Genomic DNA, 21,670 nt, shown 5'->3' on the forward strand with positions numbered 1-21,670 from the left:
GATTATACACAGGATCAGAAATTAACTGGGATCCTAAATCTTTGCTTAGACTAAATGCACCAAATGTCACTGGACAAATCCAGGCATTGGAGACTGTAGTAGGGCTTACGTATGTGAATACAGTGCTCTGAAATGGCTCAGCAGCTGGAAGCTGGTGAAAATATTCTGACCTGTTCACTGAAGATGTTTAGACAAAGAAAGCTCATCACATTTCAACATACAGACTCGCAACACAACAGCAGCAACATAGGTAACAGATACCTAAATGGGTATAAGGACGAGGAAACAGGTTTCTGGTTTGAACAAAGTGCTGATGAATATCATTACTGTAATTATCAGGAAAAATATTTTAATCAAAGAAAAACAACTTTTCCACAGAGACAATTACAATGTTTTTATTTAGCAAATGTACTGGAAGAATTGTTTTTCTGTGAAGACATACAGATATGCCGCAATTCCACAAAGCTTCCATTCTCTCAAATAGCTATGATTTTTTGAAATCAGTTTAATGAACAGAAGGGGATATATGTGGAGATGTCAAACTTATTTGTGTCATAAACCACATGATTCCATTTACCACTAATCCCCAAATAATTGACCCGGGGCCACCAAGAGCTTGCAGAACCCTTGCTGGTGCTTTATAGAGAACAGGCTGCTCACACAATTTAACTGTCCTCTGTTTCTAGCCATGTGAACAGAAAAAAAGACATTAAATACTTCCTTAATGCCTCTTTTTTCATACCAGCAATTGCTAAGGTTACCACACAATTGCTTTGGTTTTTCGTTTGTATTTTTACAATTGCATATGGCAGGGCAGTGATCTAGGACATTATTTCTCTACTAAGCTGTGCTTCAAACTATAGAAAACTCCACCTTGTAAAACTGAGACCAGACCCTACAGCATCCATCCTTCTACAGTCTACATTTGACTGAAAGATAAAGGATTATTTTTCCTGAGAATTTTGTTCCTTTATACTTTGAGTTAGCCCCATATTTGCCTTCTGCTACTGCCTACTAGGCACTGTGCCTCTCACTTGGCAAGTACTGACATGACTGCCATTTCGCACTGTGCCAGACTGTAAAGCACGGAAGAGACGACATGATGTAAGGGTCTGCAATAATTATACAGGAGTGTCCCACACTGAAGCTTTCTTTGGTTTGGCAGAGAGAAAGGAAGTGTACTGCTAAGATCTGCCTTGCGTACTTGTGTTTGAATGTTCTTTTCTTAAGAGAATGTCCAGAGACATCCATAGCAGCCTGAAATGAAAACTCACTAAATGCAAACCCAGTTCTGTATAAAAAAGAAAGCCCTTAGAAACAAATCTATTAAGAGGGCTCTTCTCACCAAAAATTAATTACAACTTTACATTACTGAACTCTGATGAACAAAGCATAACATTCCCTCAGATGTGAGGCCCAACTCAAAACACAAAGGAGGAGTACTTATTAAGTACTTAGTTTTCCGAGATAATTAATTGCTTGCCCTATTCTTACATCCCTTCTGGTCTGAAACCAATCCTTCCCCAGCTGTTTTTGGAATGTTTCAGAAAAAAGAAGATAAATTTTGGCCCTATTAGGGTTAATGCTTTTGCATAGACATATATGACCATAAACTGGTCGACTAGTAGAGGTCTCCTGCTAACATTGTGACTGAGAACAGGAAGAATACAGCCACAATAATATACAGCTGTCTACTAAAAGTATTGCATACAGACATCTTTGGCCATGCAGTCTCTTTGCCTTCTGGAAATACGTGAGCTGCATTGCTAACATGACAAAAAAAATAGCAATGTTGAGAATTAGAAAGAGGCGGGTATAAGAAGCTGATATTGATGGGGCACTACTTCGAGCAGTTGTCACCATCTGTGCCAGCCCTGATCGGCCTTTGACTGAGACCCCAGTTTTGTGCTTCACATAAGTGATATCTGCGAAATCCAGAAGATCTTTCATTTCCTCATCTTCATCTACAGGCAACTCTTTTTGTGCTTGAGTCTGTGCCTTTTGTCGCACTTTTCTTTCATTTACCTCAATTTGTGCAAAAATGTCAGGAACGGCATCAATAAATTTGTAGCCTTTGGCTACCTTTCTGTTTTTCTTTGCTCTGCCGTGCTGCTGCTGCTGCTGCCTCTGTGAGATTGCAAATATCCTGTCAATGGCCTCCTCTGTCTGTCTCTTATCTGAAAACCTCAGCAGGCGCTCAGCAGTCTTCCTAAAGCTAGCTGTGTTGCGTACACGAGACAAAATCTGCTTCTCAAGATGCTGGAAAACAGGCTTAAAATGCTGCAGGTTCCTCTCCACGATCCCTACGTAGTCCTTCACTTCTGGCACGTTGGAGCTTCTAATGGCAGAAGCTCTGTCAAAGACAATTTTTTGGCGGTCCGCAATTACCTGTGCAAAGGCAGAGCGGGACCCATCCTCAATGGGCCACAGGTACACCGCGTAGGCGTGCTCACTGGTGGTAACGAAAACATCCAGCTGCGGAGAATCTCCGCGGACGGTGAAGCTCTGCACGTCAACGGAGGGCCCGATGAAAAGGTAAATGGCCCTCGTGACGGGGTGCCGCAGGAGGGTGGTTACATTCACGTAGTTTGTTCCATTGTACGGGTAGCCCCGGGGATACATCCTTGAGGCGATGGTAGCTTTCTCGCTGTGGCCAGTGTCATCCATCCAGTACATCTTATATATCCCATCACGGTGCCTAATAAAGGCCCCATGGACATCATCAACAACTGTTTCTTCAAAAGGCACATCCACGTTGTGGAAGAAGCTGGTCGCTGCCTCCAGGGGGCTGTCATCTTCTAGATGGATTTGGTCCACTAGCAAGAGAAGCTGGGGGTGGAGAAGTATGAGGTTTCTTTGCAATTTTCTCAGCTTCAGTTTAGGATTATACGCTCCCACTCCTTCTCCCCTGATAAAAACCACCCCGCTTCTCTCCATGGCGGCAACCACTCGTCCCTGACAGTCACCAGCCAAGTCGTGTTTATATTTAAGCCACTTCGAGGAACAGTCTTCTGTAACCTGCCCTTCCCATGGGGAGAAGCAGCTCTTGGCCACAGCAGGGGAAAACATCAACACATTATTAAAAAAAGTATATTTTGGCCCATATAGAGCTTCTGTTATGAAAGGTACGCCGTTGGGAGCAAATGTAAAGGAGTTCTGGTCCGGGTGTTCGTGGCCAGCGTTAAAGTTCCTCCACCCCTTGATCCACTCTTTGTACTTGTTCTTATGAACAATATCATATATTGCACGTCCTCCCAGCTTTCCTGACTTGAAGGAAAGGAAAGGCCTGTTGATTTCAGCTGGCAAAGCACTTCCATAGGTTACCACTCCCCAGTCCTCAAAATAATGCAGCTTAGGAATCCCATAGTCTGGCGGAGGTACAGAGCGCAAACTTGCATCATACCTGCCAAAAAGATCGAGAAAATGGGTTTAAAAATCACTCGACTGATTCCATTATCAGCACCTGTACAAAACTCCAAAACTGATGCAATATTTACATCAAGGAGCAAGCTATATAAAGCTCACACGTGTGCTTCCTGACTGAACTAATCATACAGTTCTAACAATACTTATCATACAAATCCCTCTACAATATTTTTTGGTGCGCTTTTTATAGAATAATAGCTGAAAGCATCTGCTACGCATTTAAAACCAGTAATCCTTCTGCAGTCAAAAAAGTAAGAGTACCACTAATTTCAAACTATCCACCTTTTCTCTTATATCATAAAGCTACTGACTGCAACATAAATCTCTAAAAAAGGCACATTAGGACCAGGCTGTAGACACGGTCTGTTTTGCACTAGACATCAACATCAGCACCTACTACTAACTTCTTAAGCAAGAGAAGCAGAGTATCGGTTTTGCTAACTGATGATTATAGAAGTCTGGAGTCTCCAAACAGAATTGGCAATTAACTAAAAACTAATAAAAAGGCATTTTGAAGGATAATTTTTTATGATTTATATCACTTAGTGTATGTTAGTTTCCTTCTGCAACTAGGTCGAAGAAAAAATTTGCATGGCTTTCTTATATAAATTGTAAGATGCAAGACATTCAGTTTACAAAGAGGTCTTCATTCCAGAAAAGGTTACAATGCTTATAATTTTTGTTTTATTTGACCTACAGATCTTGAAAGAAAAAAGACCCCAAAACAACCATGGAAAACAAAACCCTAACCTTCTGGCATTTTATTTAAGCAACCAAAATAAACAAAGCCATCATTAAGCCCAGTCGTATTTCTGTTAGATAGCTCCTCATCAGATTTATTCTCTATAGCTAGCCAGGAGCCTCTGTCAAGCCCTAGACCAGGGGTCCTCAAACTACAGCCCGCGGGCTGGATACGGCCCCCCAGGGTCCTCAATCCGGCCCCTGGTATTTACAGACCCCCCGCCCCCCCCCACCGGGGGTTGGGGGGAAACCAAGCAGCCGCAGATGGCTGCCTGCCACTGCATCCGCGCCAGCCCCCTGGTTAAAACGCTTGAGGACCTCTGAGCTAGACAATCACAGCTCATGTCCTGCAGAGGGCTTTGGGTAATTCCAACCAGCGCCAGAAGCCTGCTCTGTATCTGGTGGTCCTTGATGGAGATTCCCCTAAAAGCAGACCTTTTCCCTGAGACGGTAATGCAAGTGGACATGTTCATCAGAAGAGCAACACTGCAGCACAGGGAAAAGGCAACTGTTGGAATAGTCAGGTAATTTGATTTTTTTTCTTTTTTACTCAGGTGCTCTTAAAAAATTTCTTTCCCTTTGACATTGAAAATAATTTCCTAAGTATGAATTCTCAAGATTTCCATGGAGATGCAGGAGTAAAGAATGATGGAATGGGGTTTAGAGAAGAGATTCTGTACGTTGCAAATAACAAGATGAAGGCTGCTTGGAGCCCAATAAACATGCATTCTAATGTGCATATCAAAAACGTAAACCAATATATATTCAATAATACTTTTCTTCTAAGAGAGAGAAACTGAGTGACACTGATTCCTTGAAAATGTACTTGTTCTCTCCTCTGACTGAGGGAATTTATATGGATATCTAAAGCCTCTTGGGTCTTTTCATTTATTACCCCTAGAAGACTGACATACAAGTTAGCAGAGCTATAAATTACATGGAAGATATGGATCCAGTCATCTATCATGATATTTTTCCTAAGCATAACTTGCAAATTAGTGGGCAAAAAGAATAGTAGCCTTACCACTTACATTACTTTAGATTTTAAAAGAAAGTTTATATTATTACTTACAGCTTTTAAAAGAAAAAAATTTCTTTATTATTAAAGAACACAACAGGATTAAAACCCATTCAATGGACCAAATAAACCAAAGAATACAGGCAGGCAAAATTTCTGTTCTTTTGGAACTGCTTGTATTCTGTACAAGCAATAGACAATGGAAACAAAATGCAAAAGCAGATGTAGAGCAAGACCACATGTTCTCTACAGCAACACATACTGTGCATCTATGCTAAGTGAAGAAGTTCTTCTGAGACTAAGGACTCTCTGGGTCACACATGGCCAGCCTAATCTTGGCTTCTACAGTACAAATCTAAGATAATGAATTACCACTAAGAGCAAACAGCTGTCAGGTTCCTTTTGAGCCCACTCATTCCCTTTCATACCAGAGAAATTCAGTGTGGAGAGTGCACCACCTCTGCCCTTTGGATGGTGTTCCTGGGCCCTCCACCACTCTGTTCCTTCTGATCTGCTCTGCCAACCAGTTCCCACTGCCGTTGCGCATGACAAATTTGTCAAGAAACACCAGCTGGCTCTCTGGCCCGTAGAACCAGTTATAGTTGGAATCCGCAATGGCCACAGTTCTCTGAAACCCTTGGGAAAAAGTGCAAAGGAATGTAAGAAAGAACAAATAAACATACAAAGATGTGTTTGTAGAGCATCACAGTGAAACCAAGGGGTACAAACAGACGCAGCCTTTTCAGATGTTTATAGACCTAGTTGTAAATGAGCCATAAACAGGTTGCACAGGAGCTGTTCCCTTCTGCTGTAGCTAACTTGAATACCCACCTTTCTTCCTCGGCATTGGGCTACAAAGTACTACAAAAAATGTAAGAAGCAACATCCCATCCACTGCCTCTTCTCACTCAAATTTGGCAAAGGTAACTTTCTGTTTACTGCTCTCACTTTTCCTATGTCAATCCAAACTCTCCAAAGCAAGAAACAGAGGTGTCCCAAGGAAAAAAAGAAAACCAGCTTCATCCTGAAACAGCTAGCATGAGTTCACTTTGCTCTTAGGACCCTCTCCACAGTAGATGCCTGCAGTCTCACGTGGAGTCAATGCAATTCCTTATGTGCCTGTGCTGCCATGCCAAAGCTGTGCTCAGCCACTGTTACATACACAGCTAGATCTGGGGTTCTTACAGCCATTAAAGTTATCACGGTCTTTTTAACCAGAAATTTGGACAACGTAAGCTCCTAGTTAATTGTCCTGCAAATAACCAACACTGAAATCTTGCAAGGCTTCCTGAAACTCAATCTCTTCTGAAGGCTAGGAGGAGTCAGCAATATTTATTAACTTATAACTGGTTTCGTATTTGTACATCTCCATCTTTTAGTCACAACTAGGACTTCAAATCAGAGATGCTAAAACACACTACAAGACAGCAGAGAGATCCAGCAAGAGAACAGAGATATTAAAAGTCTTCAAAATAGACCCATTGGTGATGTCAGATTAACTCTCACATTGACATAACAAAATGGTTCATGTACCCCTGGACCATAGAAAGAAACCTATCATTTGTGTCAATGACATTTTCTACAAGAAAAATATTTTTATTAAAATGGTATAAAAATCGATTTCACTGTTTTGTGGAAAACTGGTGATCATGTAAAACTTTCCTGCGCTTTACTGATGCTTTTACCCTAGCTTCATCATTTTCTCTTCCTTTTACCTAATCTTCTGGTGTGATAATTTCTGGCAAAGGAAAATATCAATAGGAATCTTGAAGAATATTATTTTTCAAACAGACAACCCCAGAGACAGGTCTGTTTCAAACTCAAAAATCCAGAAATCAAATTCTGAAGCATTGCTTTTTCTCCCAAATGATGTTTCTATCTTTTCACTGATTTTAAAAGCCACAGTTTAATAATGATCTTTAATAAGCAGTGTTAAACAAGGATGTCATTGTTTTGATGGATGACATAGGTGAAATCTGAGGAAAAGGTTATTTTAAAAAACCCAAGTACAGTGTTATTTTAAAAAGGCCTATTTCAAGTACAAAATTTACTGCTGCTTCAAAAGTTAAAAGATTCACCTTCATTCACCCAAAGGACCTACCTGGCAGGACAGTCCTGTACATAAATGCAAAGTGCTGCTTGAGCCAGGGATGGCTGAAGTGATTGATATCAAAGTGCCTTTGGACAAGAAACACGTACTGAAACAGCGATCTGGTTGTGTAGCTGCCATAAGCTACGCCTTCATAGAGGGAGCCATCTGTGACCTCCTGCAGCAGGACTACTGACTTCTCCATGATTGCCAACACTTGCTTGGTCCACAAGTAAGCTTCTTGAAGGTAGCCTGAAAAAAAAAGGTGTTGGGAAATCTAATTACACCACCATGGATCTTAGAGTATGTCATCTGTACTCCCACAATGGTATCCTTTACAGCATGGAATCTGCAATCCAGAGCTCTATAATACAACCTAGTGCTGCAGCATCCCTGTAGTTCTAGGGTGTTAAATAAAACACTGTATTTAAACACAGCAAAGCAAGGTCACATGAGCAGGGAAAATCCTATCAACCACCTTTCGCTGATAATGTGGGATTATGCTTTCCATCTTAAAGGAAAATTTCTTTAATGCATTCTGGATATGCAAAAAGGGAAGAGCCCAGTCAAGACTATTGTATTTCAAATTAAAGCCCTATGAAAACAAATTTAGGTCCCCACTAGAGGGCTCCAATAATGCAAATATTCTAATCAGTCATTTTTCACTGGCTTGATCACCAGCATGGTCAGGAGATCCTCAGAGCTTAAAAATACAAAGAAATTGACGTTTGAGCTGCAGTTAACTGATACTCTAATTCATGCTCTAATTTAAGAGATGCTCTGTTCTACTTACACTTTTGGTTTGTTGTACGACCTGAAGGGTTATCCAAATAGAAGTTAAGTTGGGAAAGTTTTGCATGGTTAATTCCAAATGCAGATTCTTTAATTCCAGAATAAAGGTAACCTTTCAACTAGGATAACTTTCAGCCTCCACATATTACAAGCCCTAAACAGTTGTATTTCTTCTAAAGAAAAGACTTTCAGACATCTTACTATTTTTGTGCGCTCTATGAAAATCAAGAACTGGGAAAAGGTTGTGAGAAGACCTTCTCAGGGCTTGTCTGCCTTTACTAAGGAACAAAGACAAGCACAAGAGCCTCAGCACTGCACTTATGTATTGCAGAAGTCAGCATGTGGATCCCAGCAGAGGAAAGGCTATGTGCCTTCTCTTACTTTCTTTTGGATTCACTGGCAAGAGAGGCAGGACTAACAGAGAACAACTGCCTCGTGTGTGTATATGGCAGCTTAGTGTCCACTCAACTCAAAGTGTCTGGACACAGCTTTTACCGGACTTATTTCCAGACTTATTACAGACTTATAGCAGAGCTCAGCTGGCATACATTACACCCCATTACGTGGGAAGCAGTGCCTGCTGAATGAAATGCATGTGCCAGGCTAAGGGAGTATGATCTGCCTTTCAAACCCGTTACTGAGACTGTTTCACTTCATTGCCACAGTTGCAGAGTGACGAGCAATTCAGACATCCTACTAGTCAAGGCTACTCAGTTAACAGAGAGAAAAAAAATTGCAATGTCTAAATTAAACTAACATGATGCTTTTATCTGCTGGCTGAAGAGACAACTATGATGGGGAAAACCTGAGCAACAGGGGCAGGTGGTGCTACTTACTTCCACTTACTTTACTTACAGCTGTCTTGACACTGCTTCATTACTCTGATGGGATTTGGCAGCACAGCAGTATGTCCGAGAAAAATCCCAAATGCTTCCACTGTTCCCTCTCCTAACAGGCACAATAGCTAACTTTTGACTACTGCACTAAGCAAGAATGGTATTTTCCATGGTTCAGCATAGTGCATTTATCATTGTAATGCACGTATGTTCTGTTTACTTAGTGTACATCTATGCTATAACCCTATACTTGTAGTATATTAAAGAATAATATATTAGAATGAAAAAACAGTAACAGACTCAACACTCTGTCTGGCTACAGAACAAAACAGAACAAATCTCACCTAAAATTAGCAGTATCTATATCAAGTTAGGCGTTACTGAACTTTCTTTTTTGAATATCTGTTTACCTTAACTACAAAGACTTCAATATATGTGTGTGCCTAGAATTCATTTCAGTTAGTTTCATTTGTCAGTCCTATGACAATGTTTACATGTTTTTAAGCTGGCTATTTTGTCCCTGCATGCTTCAATAGCTGAATTGTGTTTAAAATAATCAGCTGGAATTTAAACCTTTGGGGTGAAAGGTATACACTGGGATACAACACCATTTGCAATTGCTGTGATCTGATACAGGAAGAATAGCATGTTCACTCACTTTCTTCCTCCTGCCCCCTTTTTTTTTTCTCCTTCAGAAAAAGTCTTTTGTCTTGGAATGAAATTTTTTTTAAAAACTTCTTTTTGATTTTAGACCAACAGAAAAGCTTATTTTAAATTTCCATTTTTTAAAAATAAAGTTGCTCTATATTGAAAACAACTGAGTTTTCAGTTAGAAATACACAGTCTGTTCTGACCTATTTTCATTTGAAATATCATTACTATTTTCAAATTGTTCAAATGTTGCTGAATTTCCCCCCCCCCCTTTTTTTTAATTTTTTCCAAAATTCCCACCAACCTTTGGTGAAAGAAATATTGCCCAACTTTGTGATGTTACCATTGTTTGGCACAAAGCATTCCTATGGTCTATACTCTAATGAAAAGCAGAGTCATCTTGCAAACTGCCAGCTTTCTGCACCAACAGAGGTTTGGGGCAGGATGGAATTACAAGGAATTTAGCAAAACCCACTGAATAAACATGGTCCGAGTCTTCCATTTGCAGAAGACAAGATAGCAGGAATGGGAACAGCTTCCACACATACTCTTGCTGCTTTTCAGTATATGCACATCAGTGAATTAGCTTGCTTTGACAAACACTTAACAAAAAGATGCCCCCTCAAACAGAGTAGGTGCCACAGTTTTTTGGCACAATTCTGTGGGCATCTGAAAGCTCCAACGATGTGCAGATGTGCCTTTGCTTGGCAGAGCTGAACAGCTTGGCAACACCATCAGCATCTATAAACTATTTTCCTTAACTTGCAGCAAGTAGTTCCATAGGGCATCACGTTTTCAAAATACTTCTAGCACATATTAAATAATCACTTGATAAAATACTGACGCATTCTTATAAAAGCAGGAGCTGGCTCCATGAGTTCCACCTCTCAGCTGAAGTACCACTGGGCTTTAAAGTCAGGATATCTCATCTGCTCTCCCTCTGACTCTGTGACTTGCATTCTTGTTTACACTGTGCAGCACTTAGGAGAAGAGGGACAGCCCCCAGTCAGAGCAGCCAAAAGCAAACTGGTAAGGTTATTCACCTGGGAACTGGCAAGGCTGGGTTTAAGACCTGGCGCAAAAAAGGAAATGACACCTGGCACAGACACCTCTTGGATGAAGGCTGTGGGGCACAAGGGCATAGTCCAGAGGGAGAAAGTTAAAGCCCTACTCATCTCCATAGAAAAAGATGCTGGAAAGAAAGGTCCTGAGCTGTGGCCTTTGGGTGGATAAAAGTTACACCTTTGCAGCTCCCTCAGGGAGACAAGTTGTGTATGAAATTCCAGGTTATCCTGTTGTCTAGCACCCAGCTCACAGCGTGGGATGTTTCTGACTACTGACCTTCTCAGTGTGTTGCTTAAGGAGACCAAGTGCATCACTCTTTACCGATAATCTATCCTGAAAGACCCTGTCTGTAAATCTGGACTGGACAGACTATACACGAGGGGATTTTTAACTCTTATAAACAGCGAGGTAAGAATTTCAGAATCACTTAGAGAATCGAATTTATATACATGGGTACATATACATATATATTATACTTTGTGCATCTGCTCACAGACTTTTGTTCTTCTCAGTAAACTGAATTTTTCTAAGCAACCAAAGAGCAAACCCCATACTGCTGTACTCTTGGAAGTATTTCCATCTGTTCCTGAGCTTTGCTGCATAAACGGCTGACTGAGTTGATACACTTCAGAAAAACATTGCTATAGTTTAGGACATACCTTGATTCATCAGAACCAGGCTTCCAGCCAGCAGGGCCACACAGTTGGTAGGCTGGTGGTTGTGGAGGTACTGGAAGCCCCATCCACGTCTGTATGATGTTTCGTACATATATCCTGAGGCATTGGCAATGACCTCAAGAAATCTCTCCTGTTGAGTCTTGCTAAGGTAGCTGTACAAGAAGTCATACGCAGTGGCAAAACCAACTAAGGAGTGAGCAAGAGGGACCTCATCCCATGGGGCATCCTTCACTAACCTGTCAATAAAAAATACGCCAATTAATTGAGTTTCACCCACTTATTTTCTCCATTACTGTACTGAGGTGTGTATGTCTTATGCCTCTGAAGTTAGGCAATTCATGCTTAATTTTAACACAGTAGTAAGCTACTTACCAAGTCTCTGAGACCATTTTTTTTCTTTCCTAAGTAGGGACAACATTAAGCTTCAAAGCTCATTAATTTTATTAGATTAAGTTGTTAAACATTAAAACAGTGCTTGCAATATTCTGTGTTTCCCTAAGAGAAACAGATATGCAGAATATTGATTGTACAGAAATGGAATCTATTTATCTGAAGCAATGTTCACATCATTTTTGTGAGAAAGTACTATCTCAGAGTTTACACTCCTCTAAAATCCTGTAACAACTTTCTTCTTTTCTGAAGGAGCCAAATGTTGATAAATTTCTGGTGGCTATGCAACTGAAGTTGTCTTTAAAGAAAGTGTAATAAAACACACTATGTTGCTTCTTCATTTCCCAAATGCATTCAATAGAAGTAGAAATGATTAAATTTACTTTCATGAGTACAGTTCAAATTAACATACTTAATAGCATTAAAAAATAAAATAGAGGCAAAATGATGCCACTAATCAAAATTAATGTCTAGGAACTACCTGCTTGTACCCAATGATTACACTGAACTTAGCAAAATAGTAGATTTGTACCAAGATAATTCATAATGGAGGTGGAGGTATTGTAGAACAAATATTTCTCTTAAATAAAGCATATATTGTGAATCAAAGACTTTAGTTTTGCAGTACTGACAGTACTTTCTGGCCACGGTTCTAAAGAAAAGGAAATGTGAAGGAATATATGATGAAAAAAAGTCTTTGATAAACTGCACAGTCAGTTGCTTTCATGGTTATCTTATTTCCCTTTCTCTGCAATATATTTTTAATTACAGAAATTAATATTAAATTGTTGAGATGAGAGAATATCCTACTGCAATCAATAGGGATTGTGTTGTGCTCCTGAAGATGTGCACCTTCTAGCTTCAACTATTCTATGACTCTACAAATATAATTTAATCTTAATTTGCGTAAGCAATAGTGTGAACTGATAAGAAAAAATACCAAAAGTGCAAGATTTAAAAAAAATCTTCATTCTGCTATAGGAGCATTTATTTGCATTCAAAATGCATGAATGAACCACGCAGAAATTATGACCAACAGCCTAGGGCACTGCAACTATGGCAGAACACAACACGTACAAGTGAGAAAAACGACGTTTGATTTTTATTTCAGTATATCTAACACTATTGGAAGAACTCAAATGAACTTGGCACATTCATATCTGTAAAGAAGGAAAGCCTCTTTAGCCTTTTTGATTAGCTGAATTTCCAACAGTTTTAAGTATTCACCTCTCAGCTTCAATCCCATCTTCCACTGAGTGAAGTTATACATTCACTTTTCCTTTTTTTAAATGAAATCTTTAAATACATGAATTTACTCAGCATTGAGCAGCAGGATTTGATCTGGGGTTTTACTGGACTACGTTATTTTATGTACACTATTTTGTTTCTTGGTTAATTGGCAGGCATTGACAAAACCGTGAACAGCATTAAGACTGACAGCTATGAGTGTGGTAATAAAAAACTGTTAAAGCATGAGGAAAAAAAATTCTAGAAATTTACTACTTGTCTTCTCCACATCCACATCCACCTGCTATTCTCTGTGATCAATGTCAAGAACATTTCTCTGTTGTTTTTTCCTGGTTCAAACACTAAACTTATTAGTGAAGACTTCCAGCCAGGTATAGTAAAATTTCTTATTATTGTTTTCACTTAATTGTTGTGCAAAAAAATTACAGACCTGTACGCCAAAACATTTACGTGTTTTTTGTACATGCTCATTCTTTCTGTATTTCCAATAAACTGGGAGAAAATGTAGCTGAACTGGGCAAGCAACTATTCTGACTCTCCAGATTTATTTATACTGTGTTACTGAGGCACAAAAATTGAAAATCTGAGTTAACTGGTTATTTGTCAACCTCAATTAATTCTCTCCATCTCTATTTCTGCTTTTTCATTTTTCTTTATAATTGAAAAAGCTCTTAAAATGTTTAGTCCTACATATAAAAGTAAAGTTATATTCTATGCTGGTTATATGCAACACCCTGGCACTGTGCTTGGGTATTGGAAATCATTTGACACGTGAACATACCTTTGACCAGCTATATCATGAATCCTAATTTCCAAATTATTTTTGATTTTGCTTTTTACTAAACTTTTTGGACATTCAGAAACCAGAGTTCAAATGTGTACAGGAATTATCCCTTTAAACACCTCTGCCTGGAACAATTACAAAGTAATTGAGGCTAAGCCATACATTAGGGGGGAAGAAAAGAACAATGAAAGAATCTGAGTTAATTGAAAACATTTAATTCAAAGTTCAGTGTCCTTATAACAACATACAAATTGCTAATTAGAATATGCTTAAAGCTATTTAATGATCTTTACCTGGACTTCATCTTAAATGGGATTTGACAGTGGAACTGATGGATTGCAACTTTCATTGTTAAGCTGTATGCTAACTTTATGTTTGGTTTCAAATGCAATGCTGCATCAAATTCTATAGTATAAAAGTGTGTATTAGTCTCTGTGGCACCATTTCTGACAAAATAGAAAGCACTCTTCTACACGGGAAGTGCTAAACGAATAATTTATAACTGCATTTAGGCTGTTGATTTCTTCAGCAAAAAAAAGACAACACCCTTCAGTGTAAAATACGTTATGTTAGGCATCCTAAGCCTACTTACTGGCACGGTTACCCACCTTGGGTTAGAGAAAGTAATTCTGTCCTAACTTCCTCCAAATTGCAATTCTGTATAGTAAGGCTCATCTAGAACTTAACAGAGGAGATGCACACAAGTAATACAGAAAATTAAAGATGATGATTTAAAGACCCTCATTTCTAAACATACAAAACCACAGTCAACATCTGTTCTTAAAATTAAGCTCTCCTGAAGTAACAACTCTTTAGCTGATACGAATCAGTGCACCTCCATTAACTGAATTTCACTTGAACCAAGCAATGTACAAACAACAATGTGGAACATGAGTCACAAGAAGAATGGACAACTAGCAAGCATTAAATGCTTTTTGTATCTGAATTATACTCTCATTTTTCAAATGGATCTCCAGTGTCAGATCTGGTAAACAACCTGGCTGATAAACTGTGGGAAAGCATGGTACCACAGGCCTGCACTGAATGTATTACGTGAAAAAAAGAGTTTTCAGGGCTATCAATTAGCTACTCTGCTCTGAAATATTAAAGAAAAGTTGTGTGTATTTATACAAATAAAGATTGGTAAAAACACGCCAATGCTTTGCACTGGAAAACAGTTATTTTCTACGCCTCTTAGGACAAAAACTTAACATCAGACAGTATGAACCCCAGGTTAGCAATTAACTGTGTCTGGAGACAGCAAGTAACGTTTACCTCAGTGCTGCACTCTTCGGTGTTTTAAAGGTGTAAGATGCTACAGAACAAGAATCCAAAGTAAATAGAAATATCTATAATGGATTCTTTAGTGCAGAGCAACTACTTAGTTGCAAACAAACACTTAGCAAAGGAAACTGTTCCAAAAATTCTAAAACATACTTCAAAGTAACAGCTAAACCATAAATGCATCCCTACAGATAGTACAAAAAAAAATATTTTTTTTCCCCACACTTACACATCTATACATGTATTTGGAAGAAGTACCTATATGGAAACTTGAGGTGGTTTATAAAAGAGCAAAAAGTGCTGAACATGTTTGCTGCCTAATGATCAAACTCCATAAACATCCAAAGCCATATGCATCATTCTGCACAAAGAACTGCTGTCTGGGCAAATGCTGTGAACAGCACTGGACAAATACATGCTTGGAGTGTTCTTTTAAGTTCTCTTCATCTGTGTCATACAAAATATTTTTGTTACTTCATTACAAACATTTTGAGTTTGATATAAATCCTCCATGAAGAAACTGGAGAAATAAAGAGATCGTGGATAAGGCTGGTATTATGGATAAGTAGTATGGTTTTCCTACATGTTGAGAATTTTAGCATGGTGCAATGTGGTCATCCATTTTAGATTTACCACCTTCTACAATGAACAATGAATCCGAAGGTGAGGTTAAGACCCCGTTCTTCAGTCATCAGTTTGTGATGTCAAGAACTATCATGCATGCACTGCATTGTCCAAAGCTAAGAGTGTACATACCACCTTCACTAAATGTGGTTCTGTGCTCTGAGTAAGTATAGCAATTGTATAGAATTTTGGATGGGAAATAAAAATCAGTATTAACAACAAGAAAAATTGTGGTAAGATTACCACAACTTCTCTATTTCACGACAATATTCCTAATGCTATTAATGTCTCTTCTCTCAGTAGCAATGGTTTTCTGTATTTTCCCCTAATTTCTTTCTATTAATAACTGTTTCCTTATTGTAACCAGAATTATTAGCACTTCCCTAAGAAATACAATAAGGAAAAAAACCACTGTCTGCCCACTTCAAGGCAGGATTCAAGTCAAACTCTCCTGCTTAAGAGAGTTCCCTGATCATGGCCTGTGGGATATTTAGAATCACCTTTCCCTCACTTTGTATCCAGTTCTTAAAACCAAATGGAAATACATAGCAGAGTAACACTCTCTAACCTGACAAACAGAATGCCTTCCCAGGCAGTGTCAGATCTGATTTCTGGCCTCTGTGTCAATAAGTAATATGGCATCGCTGCGCACAAAATGAAGCATTAAGCACATCCTGACACATATATTACACAAGTAATCCACATCCTGAAGTTTAACGCTCCAGCGTTTCCCATGACAAATTACTTACTGCGGAGTAACTCTTGGAGGTTGAGGGCAGATTAAGCTAATGATTGAAGGAAGCATGCTGGCACTCCCCCTCAGTCAGCACTGAGCCTCTCACCCTCACTAGGTAGATGCAAAGTCAGTCAGGGCTCCCTTCTGAAGGCTTACGGGTGAAAATTGGTCCAAGGACAGCCCTCTACTGCATTTCAATGCACTCTACCTTAGACATGGTAGCTAGCTAACAGCATGATTGAGTTTAATGCACATTAAATGTCAAGTGTGGATGCAAACATGGTGTGTAATGGGGGCAATTGACCTCTTGATCCTGAAATCAACTGTGCAATTGTACAGTCTTCCCAATGCCAATGGCAATGCCCTGGCACTCCACAGACCCTTGTTATTGTTCTCACCCACTTCTGGGGGAAAGAGATACAGCTTTAAACCTCCCGTCAGGCAAAGGAGAGAAGTATTCTTCCATGGCCAGAGGGAGTATACATACCAAGAGGGAGTATTACCTGCCAAGGGGAATAAGACCACCAACATTTGTTTTATAAACTAGACTCAATTTCCAGTATTTTTCTTACAGAAGCCTCCAAAACAAAATATTTTCTTGTGCTCAAATGGAATATTTTCTTCACTAACGGAAGAATAGCTTCCAAATTTTGTTTTGGAAAGAAAAAAGAAAAATCCTTGAAAAAATCTGTTTCATCCAAACCAACCTCTCAGCTTTCACCCTTTTCACGTTTTTCTGGTTGGCTGCCAAAACAAAACCCCCTGTATCTGCACAACCTAAGTGCTCAGTGATCTGCAACAACCAAAATGTTAAGAACAAGAAACGTCCTTGAAAAACTGATGATATATATTTCCAGTGTCTAAGGTAAAACATGGCAAGTTTACCCCTATGTCTTTACCAGTTGTGCTTTAGCAGCAACCACTGACAAGCTTGTGTTCATTGCAGCTTGGTTCACAGGAATACAGGGAAAGGAGTGGTTAAATATAAATGGCCACATTCATTTTATGGAAAAAAAGAGGCAATGTGTAGACAAAGTTTTCAGAAGTGCTAAGAGCTTACTATAAAAGCAGGGCTGTCCTGCTTAGGTGTTGACGAGACAACTAAAACTTTACTCCTTCGGAAATCTTCATCTACTTTCTATCTTCTGTTCTCTGTTCCTTCACAGGTCTATAATCATCTTTCTGCAGCTTCTAAAGCTTTTTTCAGATCCTCTTCTCTTGTATTTAGCTTTGATCACAAGAGGGTCCTTTTCACACTGGGCTTGCTCTTGGTTATCAATCATGATCCTTCTGTGCTGGCATTAATAAACAAGAACTGAGTCTGTTTTAGTAGTTCTCAGTGCCATATTAAGCAGACACTGAAATTTAATTATGTTATTATTTCAACAGATTACCTCTAGCTCTTGTAGCAAATTTTTATACCAGGCATGCCACAAAGCGAGCTCCCTGTAGCACCACAGAACTTTAGTGCCAATTTATCTCCCAGAGATCCTATCCATGAAAAAAAAAGTATAACAGAAACTCTTCAGAATCCAGCTAGCCATTGAATTTCAGAGTCATGCACAGCTTCTATTTTTAAATGCTGCATATGAAGAAGATAAAAACAGCATGAGGGTTTGATATTTCACTTACTAAAATAATATATATTCCAGATACCAAATTCATCCTCCTAGCCTTCCTTTTCTTCCTCCTTGTAGGAGACTATCTCAGCATCCCCCAAGCTTCTTTTATACTAACTGCTATGCTGCATTCTTATAAAACCCTCCTAAGTTTTCTTTGAATGTGACTGCCGGTTGATTATTGGGAGTCAAACAGATGTTCTAAATTTGTAGTGTCAGCATGGAGACTTGCTTTATTTCAACCCGGCACATGTGAATTTATTTTAGTTATGCATTTATCTACACATTATATTTTTGTATTTTTACTTTGTAGTCCGTAGTGCTCAACACCAAGCGCTATCTGGATACTAACAGCAATAGTCCTATAGCATGCTCCAATACTTTTAACAAACAGGGACTAACAGAAGACTATAGGATTGCTGGTTAATAAGAAATAGCAGAATGGTCACAGATTTGTTACGCTAAAGTCTCCCATTAGCTTCTCCTTACTCGCTGCTATTCCCTTGGAATGTTTGCATGTGCTTGACAGTAATTATCTCCCCTATGAGACCCACAGAGCCAGGCTTACTGTCAAATCCCACACCTTGCTGCACATTGATAACATACTTGTCTTTAAAAACGGTGGGCCAACTATGTGCAAAAAAAAACCCCACAAAAAAACCCCACAGAAATCTCTTGTCTGGCAATTGCAAATGGAGACACGTCTGCTGCTGTAAGAAAGGTGCAGAATTTGTGAACTTCTAAGGCATTTGTTTATAAGGCAGGCTTAGTAAGAAGAAAGCTTTTTACTGCTTTGTCCAAAACACAGAATCTGACTGGACTCTTATTTCTGCACAATGTGTGACTCCAATTACATCACTCTGCTCGGTACGGGAACGGGCCGAGGCAGCATATGGAAAGAATCACGAGTACAGATTTCCTCGGCCAAAACGCACTTCTGGTGGGGAGTGCTCTAGGGGCCAGTCAAGAGATAAAATGCCAGAACACATCTATATCCTCTGTTCTCTGTAAAATAAGATAATACAGCTTAGATATAAGGACAAGCTTTCCCTAAGATTTTAGGCAGCATCTAGATATCAAATCCCAGGAAAACCAAGGAAGTTATTTAACACCAGCTTTGAATCTTTACAGGCAAACCCATTAAAGTTAATATATTTTTACTGAAATATTAATGCACTACATTTCCCTGCTCTTGTAAGTCTCCAAAACATTGTCTGTTCCCATACTATTTTGGCTGATTGTTATAGTTAGCTATTAGCCACTGCCCCTTTGTTTATTTTAAAATGTAAACCTACTCCAGGATGTAGCAATTACAGATGCTCTGTTATGAGCAGCGTGCGTATCAGCATCAGTTGTTATGGCAAACAGCTTGAGGTCTGCTAGCCTACATGAATGGGAACTCACTTAAGGGTGTACTTTATTATGTGATACAAAATTACTATCGTAATAGATGAGAAAAGACAGAAGTGCTTAATTACATGCCCCTTCCACACATGTATCAATTACCAGTAGATTTTATCATATTTGTATCCTGAGTTATTCAACCATATTTGGACTACTGAGAATTCTCATTAATGTAAAGATGAAATTTAAAATGTTAGTCTCCTTAATCTTCTGGCATTCTGGGACAAATAACTAGTGACATTTAAAAATCTATTTATTTTATCAAACTACTGCACACACTACTAAAATAGACTCCTGTTTTCTGGTAAGGCTTAAATTTTATTTAATATCACCACAAAAATGAGAGGAAACTCATCCAACTTTTTTTTTTTTTAAATTCTAGAGCTATTTTAGAGTCAATGCCATGTCAGAAGTAAAAACAAAACAAACCAAAACCAGAATATACTGTCAAAATAATCAGGCTGCTAACAAGGAATCTTTATGACTGCCAGATTTAACTTTCCAACACACACTGATGAATCTGTCAGTGATAAAAAGACATTTTTTGGGCAGTTTACATCGCAGTTGAAGCACCTACATTATGGAGGAAGTCTAGGGAGAGAAAAGTTCCTTTGATTTGCTTATCTTACTGATATGTCTCTGGACAAGCCCTCTCCACTGATGACATAAGGAGTTTTGGCCCATGAGTATTCTAAAATTCAAGGCTCCAAACCTGGACATCATCAAAACTGCTCCGTCTTTTCACTGATCAGAACATGTGTGCTCTCAGATTATTTAATAAGGATAACATTCGTAACATATATCCAGAATGATATTTTTGCCAAAGTCTGAGGGAAACTAAACATGCCTAAATAGCCTGGAGAAATCTTTTTTGGGTTTTTTTTCTCCAATTCCACTACTAAGCATTGTGTAAGACTGTTCTGGCAATGTCATTACATGCCATAACAACCACAACTCTTCTATTTACCGTGTTTGTTCTCCTAGTCTTATCCTAAGCGGGGAAGTGTGTGCAGTAACATGTTTTCTGGCACATTTTAGTTGAGTTCCTTAGGAAAACCAGATTGATTTAATCTGTCTGTCTACTCCTTCATGTTCTGAACCTGCTGACCTATTTCAGCAAAGCCGGAGTGGTACAAAGCTCAGAGATGTTACGTGGTTTTCCTGAAAACCACTGCTGGACAAGGCAGAGATCTGTATTGCTGCCATCACTGATGGAGCCATAGTGTAAACTCCATGTTGACAGCATTCAGCCATAGGTTCTCAGGGGAAAAACAAAAATGGAAACCGGATCCATGTTTCTGTCACAGCTTTTGAAGAGCTGGCCAGTCGGAGGTTATACAAAGAGGAGCTTACCCCAGCCCTATGGCCTGTGTTTCTGATTTCATCCTCCTGTACTTCCCCTACTAAGCACAGTGCACCCACTTCTTTTGCAAAGCAGAGAACCTTGATTAAACCTTCATTGTTTGCTGAATGACATGTCTACATCAGAAGGGAAAGACAGGAAAAGCATGACTTCACTTTCACCAAGGTAACACAAGAAGCTTGCTTAAGAACAGCAGCAGTTTGGGGAGGTAGATATCATCAAAGCCAAATGGAAATAGGGCATCTGCTCAGTTCTGATCGGTATCTGGTCAGATGGGACAAAGGAGAGTATTACAGCAAGGGACAGAGGAACAACAATTAATCCAGGGCAGGAATCACCAGACAGAAGGAACTGAAATGAGGTTATTGAGACAGCGAGTGAGGCACAGGAAACAGAGACAGACACAAGGAAGTTCCACTACTCAGAGTATTACTTGCCCCTCTTTCTTACTCCACTAAAACAGACGGTGATGTTAACTATGTGTTTACACTACCCAAAGCAGGTTGAGAAAGAGTGTTGGAGCTAGCTGGAGTTAGTTGGAGCAGTCCATAGGTCCTATTTGAGATGGTTACATGTCCTTGGAGTCACCTCTGTACAGCTCTAGCCCTCTGCCAGTGCACCAGGAGAAATACAGACTGCTCCTGGAGGTAAGTAAGACTGAAGCTTTGTATTTCTGTGCTTCAGTGGAAGATTTTGGAAATCACCACCATCCCGTTGTGGCAATACTTCTTCCCAGCTCCCACATGCCCCCTCTTCTGTGACATGCAAGCAACTTAAGCCCAGCATGTCCCTTCTCTCCCACCACTTCTCTTGTTCTGGTTCCTGTATTTCGGTGGCATTCACCACTTTAATACTTGGTATAGGGGAACCCCAACACTGTAATGCCTTTTAAAGCATGCCCATCAGGAGGATACAGATCCCAA

At 39.4% G+C, this 21,670-nt stretch overlaps 1 protein-coding gene across 9 annotated transcripts in view; it reads right to left on the reverse strand.

Moving 5' to 3' along the window:
• Positions 1 to 379: 379 nt before the first annotated feature.
• Positions 380 to 21,670, reverse strand: part of DSE (dermatan sulfate epimerase) — a 37,837-nt gene continuing 16,546 nt past the window's right edge. For 7 of the 9 annotated variants that reach the window (XM_055714057.1, XM_055714062.1, XM_055714059.1 and 4 more), the window contains 4 exons: positions 11,278 to 11,531; positions 7,287 to 7,526; positions 5,614 to 5,821; positions 380 to 3,403 (listed from right to left, as the gene is read on the reverse strand). In XM_055714057.1, coding sequence (XP_055570032.1) covers positions 1,639 to 3,403; positions 5,614 to 5,821; positions 7,287 to 7,526; positions 11,278 to 11,531 — 2,467 coding nt within the window. In that variant the 3' untranslated portion in view covers positions 380 to 1,638. Of the gene's footprint in view, positions 3,404 to 5,557; positions 5,822 to 7,286; positions 7,527 to 11,277; positions 11,532 to 21,670 lie in introns of those variants that run through there. The other 2 variants (XM_055714063.1, XM_055714064.1) reach the window with 2 other exon arrangements.

This window comes from Falco cherrug, chromosome 6 (genome assembly GCF_023634085.1).
Source record: "Falco cherrug isolate bFalChe1 chromosome 6, bFalChe1.pri, whole genome shotgun sequence".
Lineage (NCBI taxonomy): Eukaryota > Metazoa > Chordata > Aves > Falconiformes > Falconidae > Falco > Falco cherrug.